This window comes from Loxodonta africana, chromosome 15 (assembly GCF_030014295.1).
Source record: "Loxodonta africana isolate mLoxAfr1 chromosome 15, mLoxAfr1.hap2, whole genome shotgun sequence".
NCBI classification, from domain to species: Eukaryota; Metazoa; Chordata; class Mammalia; order Proboscidea; family Elephantidae; genus Loxodonta; species Loxodonta africana.
Window position 1 is genome coordinate 3,023,194 of NC_087356.1, and position 13,928 is coordinate 3,037,121.

Sequence of the window (13,928 nt, forward strand, 5' to 3'; positions counted from 1 at the left end):
AGGACTGGAGGAAGACCCGTTAACAACCTGAATTATGCCTATGACACAACCTTGCTTGGTGAAAGTGAGGAAGACTTGTAGCACTTACTGATGAAGATCAAAGACCACAGCCTTCAGTATGGATTACACCTCAACACAGAGAAAACAAAAATCCTCACAACTGGACCAATAAGCATCATCATGACAAATGGAGAAAATACCAAAGTTGTCAAGGATTTCATTTTATTTGGATGCATAATCAGCGCCCATGGAAGCTGCAGTCAAAAAATCAAATGATGTATTGCGTTGGGCAAATCTGCTGCAAAAGACCTCTTTAAAGTGTTAAAAAGCAACGACGTCACCTTGAGGACTAAGGTGTACCTGACCTAACCCCTGGTGTTGTTAATCACCTTGTATGTATGCAAAAGCTGGACAATGAATAAAGAAGACTGAATAACTGATCCATTTGAATTATGGTGTTGGCAAAGAATATTGAAAATACCATGGATTACCACAAGAGCAAACAAATCTGTCTTAGAAGAAGTACAGCCAGAATGCTTCTCAGAAGGGAGAATGGTGGCACTTTGTCTCATAGACTCTGGTCATGTTATCAGGAGGGACCAGTTCCTGGAGAAGGACATCATGCTTGGTGAAGTACAGGCTCAGTGAGAAAAGGAAGCCCTCAACAAGATGGATTGACACGGGGGCTGCAACAATGGGCTCAAACACAGCAGCGGTTGTGAGGACAGTGCAAGACCCGGTGGTGTTTTGTTCTGTTGTATACAGGGTTGCTATGAGATGAAAGGGACTCCACAGCACCTAACATAAGATGTAAAAACATTCTTAGTTTATGGGCTGTATGAGAACAGGCTGAGGACCAGATGTCACCTGTGCTGTATGAGAACAGGCTGAGGACCAGATGCCACCTGTGCTGTATGAGAACAGGCTGAGGACCAGATGCCACCTGTGCTGTATGAGAACAGGCTGAGGACCAGATGCCACCTGTGCTGTATGAGAACAGGCTGAGGACCAGATGCCACCTGTGCTGTATGAGAACAGGCTGAGGACCAGATGCCACCTGTGCTGTATGAGAACAGGCTGAGGACCAGATGCCACCTGTGCTGTATGAGAACAGGCTGAGGACCAGATGCCACCTGTGCTGTATGAGAACAGGCTGAGGACCAGATGCCACCTGTGCTGTATGAGAACAGGCTGAGGACCAGATGCCACCTGTGCTGTATGAGAACAGGCTGAGGACCAGATGCCACCTGTGCTGTATAAGAACAGGCTGAGGACCAGATGTCACCTGTGGCCTGCAGTCTGCTGGTCTCTTGATATAAAAAACCTAAAGTATACTATCAACCAACTTGATCTAATTAACATTTATAGAACACCCTATACAACAAAGAACGCACGGGGTTTCTCAAGAGCACATGGAGCTCTGACCAAGACAGATCCTTTTCTAGGCCATGAAATTAACCTTAACAAATTTAAAAGAACCGAAATTATACAAAGTATCTTCTCTGAGCATAATAAAATTAAGACAGAAAATGAAGAAAAAGAGATAAACAACAAATGGAGCAAATAGAAAACAAACAATTATTAATAACAGAAAGATACATTGAAAATCCCCAAATAGTACTTTTAAATTAAACAATACACTTTCAAATAGACTTTGGGTCAAAGAAGTAGTCACGAGGGAAATTAGAAAATATTTTTAAGTGACTAAAAATGAAAACATACCATTAAAATTTGTGGACTGCAGCAAAAGCAATAGGTAGAGGGAAATTTACAGCATTAAATGTGTATTTAGAAAAGAAAATGTCTCAAATCAATAATCTGCATTTCCAGTTTAAGAAACTAGAAAAAGAGTAAATTAAAACCAAAGGAAGAAAATAAAAAAGATCAGAACAGAAATGAATGAAATAGAAAGCAGAAAAATAATAAAACCAAAAAGCTGGTACTTCAAAAAGGTCTATTCCATCAAACCAAACCCATTGCTGTCGAGTCAATTCCAACTCACAGTGACCCCACAGGACAGAGCAGAACCACCCCATGGGGTTCCCAGGCTGTAAACCTTTATGGAAGCAGACCGCCGCATCCTTCGTAGAACCACCCCCATGGGGTTTCCCAGGCTGTAAACCTTTATGGAAGCAGACCACCGCATCCTTCTCGCACAGAGTGGCTGGTGACTTGAACTTCTGGTTAGCAGCCGAATGCTTTAACCAGTATGTCACTAGGGCCCAAAAAGGTCTATAAAGTTGATAAAATCCACCCATACCTCACACCATATGTAAGAAATGTCATCAAAGACCTAAATATAAAACCTAAAACTATAAAGATCATGTAGGAAAAAGTAGGGACAACTCTAACCCACTGCCATTGCGTCAATTCTGACTCATAGTGACCCTATAGGACAGAGCAGAACTGCCCCATAGGATTTCCAAGGAGCAGCTGGCAGATTTGAACTGCTGACCTTTTGGTTAGCAGCCAAGCTCTTAACCACCAGGGCTTCACAGGGACAATGCTAGGGGCCCTAATACGTGGCATAAATAGAATACCAAACATAACTAAAAATGCAGATACAACATAAGAGGAACTAGATAAATGTGACCTCCTTTAAAAAAAAAAAATTGTGCTCAGCAAAAGACTTCTCCAAAAGACTTAAAAGAGAACTTACAGACCAGGAAAAAAACTTTGGCTATGACATATTCGACAAGTGACTAACCCCTAAAATTTATGGAAAGCTTCAATATTTCAACAATAAAAAAGACAAACAATCCAATTAAAAAATGGGCAAAGGAAATGAACAGCCACTTCACCGAAGACGACATTCAGAGGGCTAACAAACATATGAACAAATGTTCACAGTCATTAGCTAGCTATTAGAGAGATGAAAATCAAAACCATCTTACTCCAACATTACTGGCAGTAATAAAAAACAGAAAATAACAAATGTTAGTGTAGTTGTGGGGAGATTCGAACTCTTATGTACTGCTGGTGGGAATGTAAAATGGGATGGTGCGTCCTCAAAAAGCTAGAAATAGAAATAACCATATGATCCAGCAATCCCACTCTTAGGTATATACCCTAAAGAAATAAGAGCTGTGACATGAATAGATACATGCACACCCACGTTCACTGCAGCATTATTCACAACAGCAAAAAGACAGAAACAACCTAAGTGCCCATCAACAGTTGAGTAGATTAACAAACTGTGGTGCATACACAACGATAAAGAAAAAAAAAAATCTGCTAAACATTTTACAACATGGATGAATCTGGAGGACACTATGCTGAGTGAAATAAGTCAATCACAAAAAGACAAATATTGCATGAGACCACTATTATAAAGTAACAAGAAAAGGTTTGCACACAGGAAAAAATGAAAAAAAAAATTCTATGATGGTTACAAGGGATGAGAGGGGGAGAGAGGGAAAATTATCAATTAGATACAAGACATGAGTTAATACTGGTGAAGGGAAAAGCAATACATAACATGGGGGAAGTCAGCACAACATGACCAAGGCCGGAGAGGACACTGAGAGGAACCAAGAGTAAAGGGCAGCTATGCTAACTACTACAGCTTAGACAATCCTGCAGCAATAGTATCAACAAACAATAATTTATGAATGGACAAACAGGTAGACAGATGGACATTTACACATAGTTGGCGATAGGTATGGCTATACAGACCACACAAGCGGTATAGTCCGGGAAATCTCTTGGACATAACCAAACAGCTTGTGGGATGAACTTCCTAAGATCAAAGACAAAGGACCATAGATTCGGGTGACATCTACGTCAACTGGCACAACGTAATACGTAAGGTCAACATTCTGCATCCTACTTTGGTGCGTAACATCTGGGGTCTTAAAAGCTTGCAAGGGACTGTCTAAGATACAACTAACTACTGGTCTCTTCCTGTTTGGAGCAAGGGATGGTGAAGGAGACCAAAGACTCAAGGGAGCAATTAGTCCAAAGGACTAAGGGACCACAAGAACCACAGCCTACATGATCCTCAGACCAGAAGAAACAGACGGTGCCCAGCTACCACTACCAAGTACTCTGACTGGGATCACAACAGAGGGTCCTGGACAGAGCAGGAGAAAACTGTAGAACAAAAAATCAAATTCACAAAAAACACCAAGCTTGCTGGTCTGAAAGAGACTGGAGGAACCCCTGAGCCTATGACCCTAAGACACCCTCTGACTTGGAAAGGAAGTCATTCCCAGAGATCACTTTCCAGCCAAACAACAGGCAAGCACATACGATAAACAATATCGAGGAACGTACTCTTTAGAACAATCAATTATATGAGATCAAAAGGGCATTCTCTGCCCAAAAGCAAACATGAGAAGGCAGAAGGGGTAGAGAATCAGGATGAAAGAAAATGGGGAAACCAGGGAGGAAACGGGGAGAGTGCTAAAACATTGAGGGGAATGAAACCAAGGTCATGAAACACTTTATGTACAAACTACTGAATGAGAAACTAATTTGCCCTGTAAACTTTCACCTGAAGCACAATTAAACAAAAAAAACTGGTAAAATCCTAGCCAGAATGACCAAGAAAAAAAAGACAAAAATATGAAGAACAAAATGTGGCTATCGTTAACACACAAATGAACGTAAAACCCCTCAATCCACACCTCAGAGCATAAACAAAGTTTATCCCAAAATGCACCACAGAATTAAATGTAAAATCTATTAAACTTCTAGAAAAAAAATTAGAGGAAATCTTTGTGATCTTGGGTTAGGAAAGAGTTCTTAACTATAACGTCATAAACATGACAACACCAAGTGTAGTAAGGACACGGAGTGACTGCGGCTCACACATTTTTGGAAGGAACACAAAATGGTACCGTCTCTGGAGAGCACACTTAGCCGAAGGCGCAGCAACCCCATTTCAAAGTATTTACTCAAAGGAAATGAAAATTTATGTGCCCACAAAAATCTGTATGTGAATGTTTATAGGGGCTTAGTTATAATCATCCCAAACTGGATCCTATTCTGCAATAAAGTGGTACAAAGCACCGACACACCTAACTGCAACAAAAAAACCACCAGTGCCGTGGAGTCGACTCAGACGTACGGCAACTCGACGTGGGTCAGGGTACAACTGTGCTCCACAGGGTTTTCAATGGCTGACTTCTGGGAAGTAGGTTGCCAGGCCTTTCTTTGGAGGCTCCTCTGGGTGGACTCGAACCTCCAACCTTTCTGTGAGCAGCGAGTGTGTTACTAACTGTAACACCCAAGGCCTTGGAATCAACTCAGTGGCAGCTAGATATACTTAACTATCTGGATGAACACAAAATGCATGAGGCTAAATGAAAAGACTTGGGACACACAGAACCATGTGCTCATCAACGGGCACTGTTTTAAGCCATTAAGTCTGTGGTAGTTTGTTACACAGCAATAGCAAATGAATACAATGCTGAAGAATCACCTGCTCTTAGGAAGGAAAAGAAAATAAACTGAATATAAGAATGTTATGTTTTTCAGAGCGTTTAAGGTCTCACAGCTGCAAATGTGATTCTTCAAAGCTGTTTCATGCTCAGAAAAACAATGTGTGTTTACGGTTAGAACAGTTCTTATAAAGTGGGACAAAGTGAAATATAAGAACATATATGAAACATTCCAACAGATCCTGACTAGAGCAAAATAATCAATAAAGATGTTGCTGTTAGGTGCCATTGAGTTGGCTCCGACTCAGAGCGACCCTCCGTGCAACGGGGTGACAAGACACTGCCTAGTTCTGTGCCAACCTCACAATCATTGCTGTGTTTGAGCCTATTGCTGCAGACAATAAAAGTGTAGACATTTTGATTCAATTTCAAACCCAAGAGAAATTATTCATAGCAGAGAAACTTACCCTATTTTGAAAAAATGATGCATGGAAATGCGATGTGGTAGCAGATATGGATACTAAGGTAATTGTTTCTTCAGAGCTAGGGTTATGTAAGTAAACTTTTTCCATTTTTGGCATTCCAACTGGCCTGTGGAAACAAACGAAAATTGTCACAAGTACTTCAAAGATAATTTCTAGCCGTTCAGAGAGAACCTGAAACATTAAAAAAAAAAAAAAAATCAGAGTTATTAGGCAAACACATAAAAAGGTATTTGCTAAACAGGTTCGTATTTAAAATCACACATAGAAAGGCACTTAGCTATTCAACAAATATTTACTGAGGGCCAATTATGTCACATACTGTGTCAGGTGCTGGGGATATAATGAAACAAGACAGTCTCAGGCATGAAACAAAATGGCTGGATCTTTATATTTCTTTCTTTCTATAAATACCACTCGCCCCCTTCCCACAAATAATTCTCAATCTTGCCCTCTTACCTCTATATTGCACTGACGCCTGCTTACATGACTTTCAGTTTAGGAGCCAAAACTGGGTGCCAAAGTCACGTGAGAAGATCTGCCTTAAGAGCTAGGGGCTGTTATCCCCCTTTATAGAGGGGGAAACTGACACACACAACAGTCAATTAACCTGGAGCCGGGCTCTGAATCTAGGTCATCTAGCACTAGCCCGCACTCACACCCACTGGACTAAACTGCCTCCTCTCCAATGAACAACGTGACACACACACTCAATGGTCTGACACCCACCGACCCGTTTTAATGTCCCCTTGGCAGCCACATCATAGTATGCCTTAAAAGGAAAATCTCATTATTACGTAGCCCACTTAGTACTTCAGTAGCTGATCTTTTTTGCACAGGCTTCTTAACTCCTACAGCATCAGAATTTTATTTATAAATCACACTTTTCCTTAGTGCTCTCTAATTAGCATCAGTCTGATTATTTTCCCCAACATGATTATCAGCTTGAGAAAGGTTACATTATATATTTACTGTGTATTCCTCATATCGGAAACCCTGGTGGCGTAGTGGTTAAGAGCTACGGCTGCTAACCAAAACGCTGGCAGTTCAAATCTACCAGGCACTCCTTTGAAACCCTATGGGGTAGTTCTACTCCGTCCTATAGGGTCGCTGGGACGGAATTGACTCAACGGCAATGGTTTTTTTTGTTTTGGTTCCCTGTATTATCTAGCACAAAGCCAGGAAGATGGAAAGAGTGTGCGTGAGCGCTCTCGTGCACTTTCTCTCTACACACACACACACTCTCACGCACACACACTCACTCAATGGTTACAAAGCTGGAAAAGCTGGATCAAGAATTTAAAATAAGCATAATAAAATGTACTTAAGGAGATACGGCAACATGAAGCAAGAAAACAAGGGAAAATATTAGGCATAAAATATAATGCAGAAAAGTAACAGGGTTAGTAGAAAAAGATATTGCAGATAAAAATTTAGTGAGTTGGAAGTTCAGATTGACAGTTTATTTCAGAATTTAGCAAGAAAGAATATTTAGAGAAATAGAGCTACAGAAAATATAAAAAGAAATGGAGAGCTACATAGAGGTTACAATATTTGGAAAATGGAAAGGAATATTTGAAGAATATGGACAAAAATAATGGATAAAATAAACCAGAATTTAAAGGAAGATGAAATAATTCTTGAATAAAATGGTTTATAGACTGTCAACAAGGAAAAATAAGGAAACCCTATACTCAGGTATAAACAACAACAACAACAACAAAGCCTGTCACTGCTGATTCCAACTCACAGCAATCCTATAGGACAGAGCAGAGCTGCCCCATGGGGTGTCCTAGGAGCGACTGGTGGATTCAAACTGAGGACCTTTTGGTTAGCACCTGAGCTGTACACAATAAAATTTAAGGAGTTGCAAAATCCCTTATATACTATGGATACAGGTCCCGTATGGTTTTCAAATATTTTCTCTCATTCGGTAGGTTATCTTTTCACTTTCTTGATGATATCATTTACAGCATAAAAGCTTTTAATTCTTAGGTAATTTGGTACTTTTCTGGAGTCACATCTAAAGAAACTATACAACTCCAGGTAATGAAGGTTTACTCCAATGTTTTCTTCAAAAGGCTTTGTAGTTCTTATGTTTATGTCTATGACACATTTTCAGTTAATTTTTGTGCATGGTGTGAGGTAGGGGTTCAATGTAATTCTTTTCCATGTGAAGATCCAGTTGTCCCAGCACCAATTACTAAAAAGGTTATTCTTTGTCCATTCAACTGTCTTGGCAATGTTGAGATCAATTGAAAATAAGTATAAAAGTATTTTTGGAATTTAAATTGTATCCCATTTACCTAAATGTCTATCATTAAGACAGTATCACATTGTCTTGACTCCTACAAATTTGCAGAAAGTTTTGAAATTGGGAGGTGTGAGTCCTCCAACTTTGGTCTCCTTTTTAAAGATTGTTTTGGCTATTCTAAATTTCTATAATTTTAAGTTCAGCTTGTCAATTTCTGCAAAAAGGCAAGCAGGGATTTTGACAGGGATTGCAATAAATCTGTAGATCAATTTGGAGACTACTGTCTTCATAATCTGTCTTCTGATCCATGAACATGGGATGTCTACCTATTTAGTTCTGTAATTTCTTTTGACAGTGTTTCTGTAGTTTCCATTATATAAGTCTTAAACTTGTCGAATTTACATATAAACATTTTATTATTTATGATGCTAATGTAAATAGAATTATTTTCTTAATTTCATTTTTGGTTACTTCATTGCTACTGTGTAGTAATAAGTTGATTTTTTTTTATATTGGCTTTGTTATTCTGTAACCTTGCTGAACTCACTTAATAGTTCTTATAGTTTTTTAGTGGATTCCTTAGGATTTTCTATATACAGAGCATATCATCTACAAATAGAGATGGTTTTACTTCTTCCTTTCCAATCTAGGTGCCTTTTATTTCTTTTTTCTTTCCTTATTGTACTGGCCAGGCCTACAGTACAATGTTGAATGGAAGCTGCAAAAGTGGACACCCTTGACTTTTTCTTGATGTAGGGGGAAATCTTTCAGTCTTTTACCATAAGTATGATGTAAGTTGTGGTTTTTTTCCACAGATGCCCTTTGTCGGTGGAAGAAACTCCTTCCTATTACTAGTTTGTTGAGAGTTATTAAAATGAAAGGATGTTGAAGTTTTTCAAATGCTTTTTCTTTGTCTATTGACATGATTGAACAGATGGTTTCTGTCCTTTATTCTACTGATGTGGTTGGTGTATTGTATTAACTCCTTTTCAGATGCTAAACCTGGGACAAATGCCACTTGGGCATGGTATATAATCCTTTCTGTGTAATTTGCTAGATTTCATTTGTTAGTACTTTGTTGAGGTTTTTTTATGTCGACATTCATTCATAAAGGATATTGCTCTGTAGTTGTCTTTTCTTGGGATGCCTGTGTGGTTTTGGCATCTGTGAGGTCTAACAGAGTGAGCTGGGGAGTGTTACTGCTTCTACTTTTTGGAAAAGCTTGTAAAGGATTGGCATTAATTCTTCTCTAAAAGTACGGTACGATTCACTGGTGAAGCTATCCGGGCCTAGACTTCATCTGTGGAAAATTTTTTTTTTAAATTACTAGTTCAATCTCTTTATATGTTATAGATCTATTCAGCTTTTCTCTTTCTTCTTGACACATTTCCATAATTTGCCAATTTCAACTGCACTACTAAATTTGTTGCTATATAGTTGTTCACAGTATTCCCTTATGATCTTTTTTACTTCTGTGAGGTTGGTGGTAATGTCCCCCTCTTCGACTGTTGATTTTTAAAATCTGAGTCCTCTTTTTTCTTGGTCTAGCTAAGACCGTCAATTTTGTAGATATTTTTGAAGAACCAACTTTTAGTTTCATTAATTTTCTCTGTTGTTTTTCTATGCTCTATGCCATTTATTCCACCCTAGTCTTTATTGTTTCTTTCTGCCTACTTGGTTAGTTGCTCATCTTTTTCTAGTTTCTTAAGATGGATGGTTAGGCTTCTGATTTGAGGTCTTTTTTCTTTAATATAGATATTCACAGCTATAAATTCCTTCTACAGCTGCTTTAGCTACAGCCCGTAAGTTTTAGCACGCTGGTTTTCTTTTTCATTCATTTCAAAAGTATTTTCCAATTTCCCTTGTGATTTCTTTTTTGATCCACTGATCATTTAGGAGTATGTTGTTTAATTTCCATGTATTTAGAAATATTCCTAAGATTTTTTCTGTTCCTGATCTCTATTTTATTTCATTAGAGAATGAAGGTGTCAGAAAATACGCTTCACATAATTTCAATCTTCTAAGTTTATCGAGGCTTATTTTATGGCCAAGCACATGGTGTATCCTGAGGAATGTTCTACGTGTGTCTGAACAGAAAAGATATTCCTCTACGGTTGGGCGAAGTGTTCTACAGACGTCTGTCAGGTCTGCTTGGTTTACAGAGTTGCTGATGTCGTCTAGTTCCTTGTTCACCTTCTGCTTCCGTGTTCCATAACTGAAAGTGATGTACTGAAGTCTCCAATTATTATACTGAATTGTCCATTTTTCCCTCTAGTTGTCCTTTTGCTTCATGTATTTTCAGGTTCTGTTGTTAGTTGCATATAAAGTTTATAAATGTTAAATCTTTGAGATGATTTGACCCTTTTATCATTTAAAAATATCCCTCTTGACCTCTAATGAATTGACTTAACGGTAACTTTATTTTTACCTCTAGTAAAGTTTTTTTTTTAAAGTCTATTTTGTCTAATATTAATATAGCCACTCAGCAATCTTATGGTTGTTGTTTGCATGGTATATCTTATTCTGCTCTTTTACTTTCAACATACTTGCATCTTTAGATCTGAAGAGGGTTTCCTATAACAGCATATAGTTGAGTCTTGTATTTTTATCCGATCAGACAATCTCTGCCTTTTGACTGGACTGTTTAATCCATTCATATATGATGTTACTGACACGGCTGGATTTACTTTTACCATCTTACTATATGTCTCATGTCTTCTTTTGTTCCTCTATTTCTCCTTTATTGTCTTCTTTTATATTAAGTGGATAGTTTCTAGAAAACTAAATAATTTTCTAATTATCTTTTTGAGTTATCTTCCCTGTGGTTGTTCTAGTACATCTCATCGGAATTTACTTCAGGTTTCTACTGACTAGTTGTTAGCTGCTGTCTAGTCGGCTCCTAACTCACAGCGACGCCATGCATGACAGAAGGAAACAATGCCTGGTCCTGTGCCATCCTCATGATTGGTGGTGGGTCAGATGGCTATGATCAGCACAGTTCTCATAGGTGGATCTTTTTGGAGGTAGATCGTTAGGCCTTTCTTCTGAGGAACTCTGGCTAGACTTGGATCTCCAACCTTTCAGAAGCCTGGAAACATAGACTGGACAGAATGCTTGATCTACAAAGCTGCTGAGGCTGGCCTTGGCCCTTCTAGGGATCAAAGAGCAAAGGCCCTGAGCTATATGCTACAAATGAACCCTTGCTCAGAGGAGAAAGGCCACATGCTTATGCTGTTCCAAGAGTCTGGAGTAACAGGGACGGAGGGAAGGTCTCCAAAGGGTGTCAGCAGGCTACTCTGGTCGGGCATGTTGTCACAGAGCCACTGCCCCTAGCTCAGGGCAGTCCTCACCACAGGAAGCAGAAGCGGTCACTCCTTGGACATACCCACTTACGGACTTCATATGAACACTTCCCCTGCCCCACTCCTTCTCCCTTTCCTTGATGATGTGAGCAGAATCCATGATAAGATGAGAGACTGAAGAGAGAAGTCATTCACGCTACCAGTGCCAAAACCACGGAGAGCCACAGTCAAGTACTAAAGCATGCTTGCTTGCAAATAACCAGTGCATTAGTTTTCTATGCTGTATAACAAATTACGAAAAACTCAGCAGCTTCAAGCAATGCCCATTTATTACCTTACAGTTCTGTAAGTCAGTATTCAGGCAGAGCATGGCTGGATTCTCTGTTTAGGGTCTCATAAGGCCAAAATCCTCAATAGGCTGCCTTCTCACCTGAAGTTCTGAGATCTTGTCCAAACTCATTCTGGTTGTTGGCAGAATTCAGCTCCTTGGGGCTGTATGACTGAGGTCCTGTGTTCTCGCTGGCTTTCAGCTCCCATGGCTGCTGTCAATCCTTTGCCATGTGGCCCCCTCCATCTTTAAAACTATTAACAAGTTACGCTTTCATGTCCCATGCCTCTCATCTCCAAGCATCTGGCTTTTCTGTCTCTGACTGCTAGGCCAGAATTAAAGGGACTGTGTGATTAAGGCAGGTCCGCTCAGATAATCTCCCTATCTTAAAGGTCAAATGATTTGGGGCCTTAATTATATTTGCAAAACCCCTTACAGCAACACCAGATCAGCGTTTGATTAGATACTTGGGAGAATGTCTGTGTATATACACTAAAACCAACCGAAACCCATTGCCGTCGAGTCGCTCTCGACTCATAGCAACTCAATAGGACAAACCAAAGGGTTTCCAAGGAGCGGCTGGTGGATTTGAACTGCAGACCTTTTGATTAGTAGTTGAGTTCTTAACCACTGCGCCACCAGGGCCCCGTATATACACTAGAAGCCAGAAATTTGGCGGACCACCTTAGAATTCTGTTTACCACAGCAGCACGTGCGACTGTTTGTCTGAACAGGAAAGATTGAAAAATAAAGGTTTTCAAATGCCTGCCAGTGCCGGTCCTGTTTGCTGCCATTATTGGTTGCTCGGAAGACAGAAGTAGGGCCAAAAGAGAAAGCGTGAATTATTTACAGATAAAGCAAGTTGAAGCAAATATACAGCTGATCTCTGTGCTGCCGTGGCAGAACTAACCTAGCTGTCCGTATTTTAGAAAAGTCCAAGATTCAAAACAACTAGGAAGAAGCAGCTACACATCAGAGACTAGCTTAGAGGGCATGCTGCAATTTTGTGGTCAATGGCAAGTTTCCTAGGCTGTTGCCATTGGAGTGGCCCACAGAAAGATGACACTACAATGACAGGAAACAGCTGAAGAAATGGCCAAGCAGTTGCCCTCAGACAAACCTTATGAATGACAGTGACACAGCTTTCTGCAAAACACAATCTTTGGCAGGAAGTTGGGCCAAATCAATATGTAGTACTTGCACCACTAAATGCCACGACATCCTATTGTCCTCTCAAAACACGTCTAGATTGCAGCTGACCTGGGGTGTTGATGGAAAGACTGAACAACCAAGAAGGGGAAAGCTTAAAGGCATCAAATGTCCGTTTAGAAAAGAGGGTCTGCTTGATTTCCTTGGAATACCGGAATGTCATCAGAGCAACGCCTTTCAGGAACGGAACTCGACAATAAAGACTTCTACTTTTAGCGATAGTCTATCCAATATCAAATTTTTTAAGCCATTAACTCCCCACTTAAACACTTTTATTTAAAGCAAAGATTTTCTGCATTTAATTATATCAACCAAAGAATTCAGTAAGCCAAGTTTCCACCCAAAGCAACTTTTACAGTTTGCAATAAACCCTTTCAAAAAGGAGTTGTTATAGAAACAGAACAACATTTAACAACACTGGCATAAACAACTGAGGGGTGTGGGGGTGCTCAGATTGCTCCAACCTATCGCTGTTACACAGAGACAGGGGAAAGGAAAGGGGAGGGGGAAAGTGGAAAGGAGTGAAATAAAGGTGAAGACGAAAAATTATAAACAAAATTATTAAACAAAAAGGATGGAAATAAAGAAGGGGTTATTTCTGAAGAAAGCAATCTGATCAGTTTAATGTGAAATAAATTCTAAAAGGCAGTAGGGATGACAAGGGTGGTGAGAGGGGTCAAGTACATGGAGGTCTAGAAAGCGGTCAGAGAAATCCTAGGCTAAGATTCTGCACCCTTGCTCACGGGCCTGAAGCCACTCTTGGTGGCCCTGGATGGCGGTCTGATACAACTTGGAGTGGTAAGTTCCACTCAACTTAAAGTTCTTACAGAACTGGCAAAGGGTGTTTCAAAATTAAGAGTGGCTTCTGGTTTGGCAAAAATAGTCCACAGAAAACATAAGGCAAAACTCTTCAGGGCACAAGTCAAGCTAGGAAGTGATGACTCTAATGACAATTTCTGGAAAAAATAG

General features: G+C 39.8%; 1 protein-coding gene across 4 annotated transcripts in view; it reads right to left on the bottom strand.

The window, feature by feature from the left end:
- The window catches only part of TMEM131 (transmembrane protein 131), a 228,518-nt gene that overhangs the window by 91,260 nt on the left and 123,330 nt on the right, over positions 1–13,928 (bottom strand). For all 4 annotated transcript variants that reach the window (XM_064268429.1, XM_064268427.1, XM_064268428.1 and 1 more), the window contains one exon: positions 5,852–5,975. In XM_064268429.1, coding sequence (XP_064124499.1) covers positions 5,852–5,975 — 124 coding nt within the window. The remainder of the gene's footprint in view (positions 1–5,851; positions 5,976–13,928) is intronic.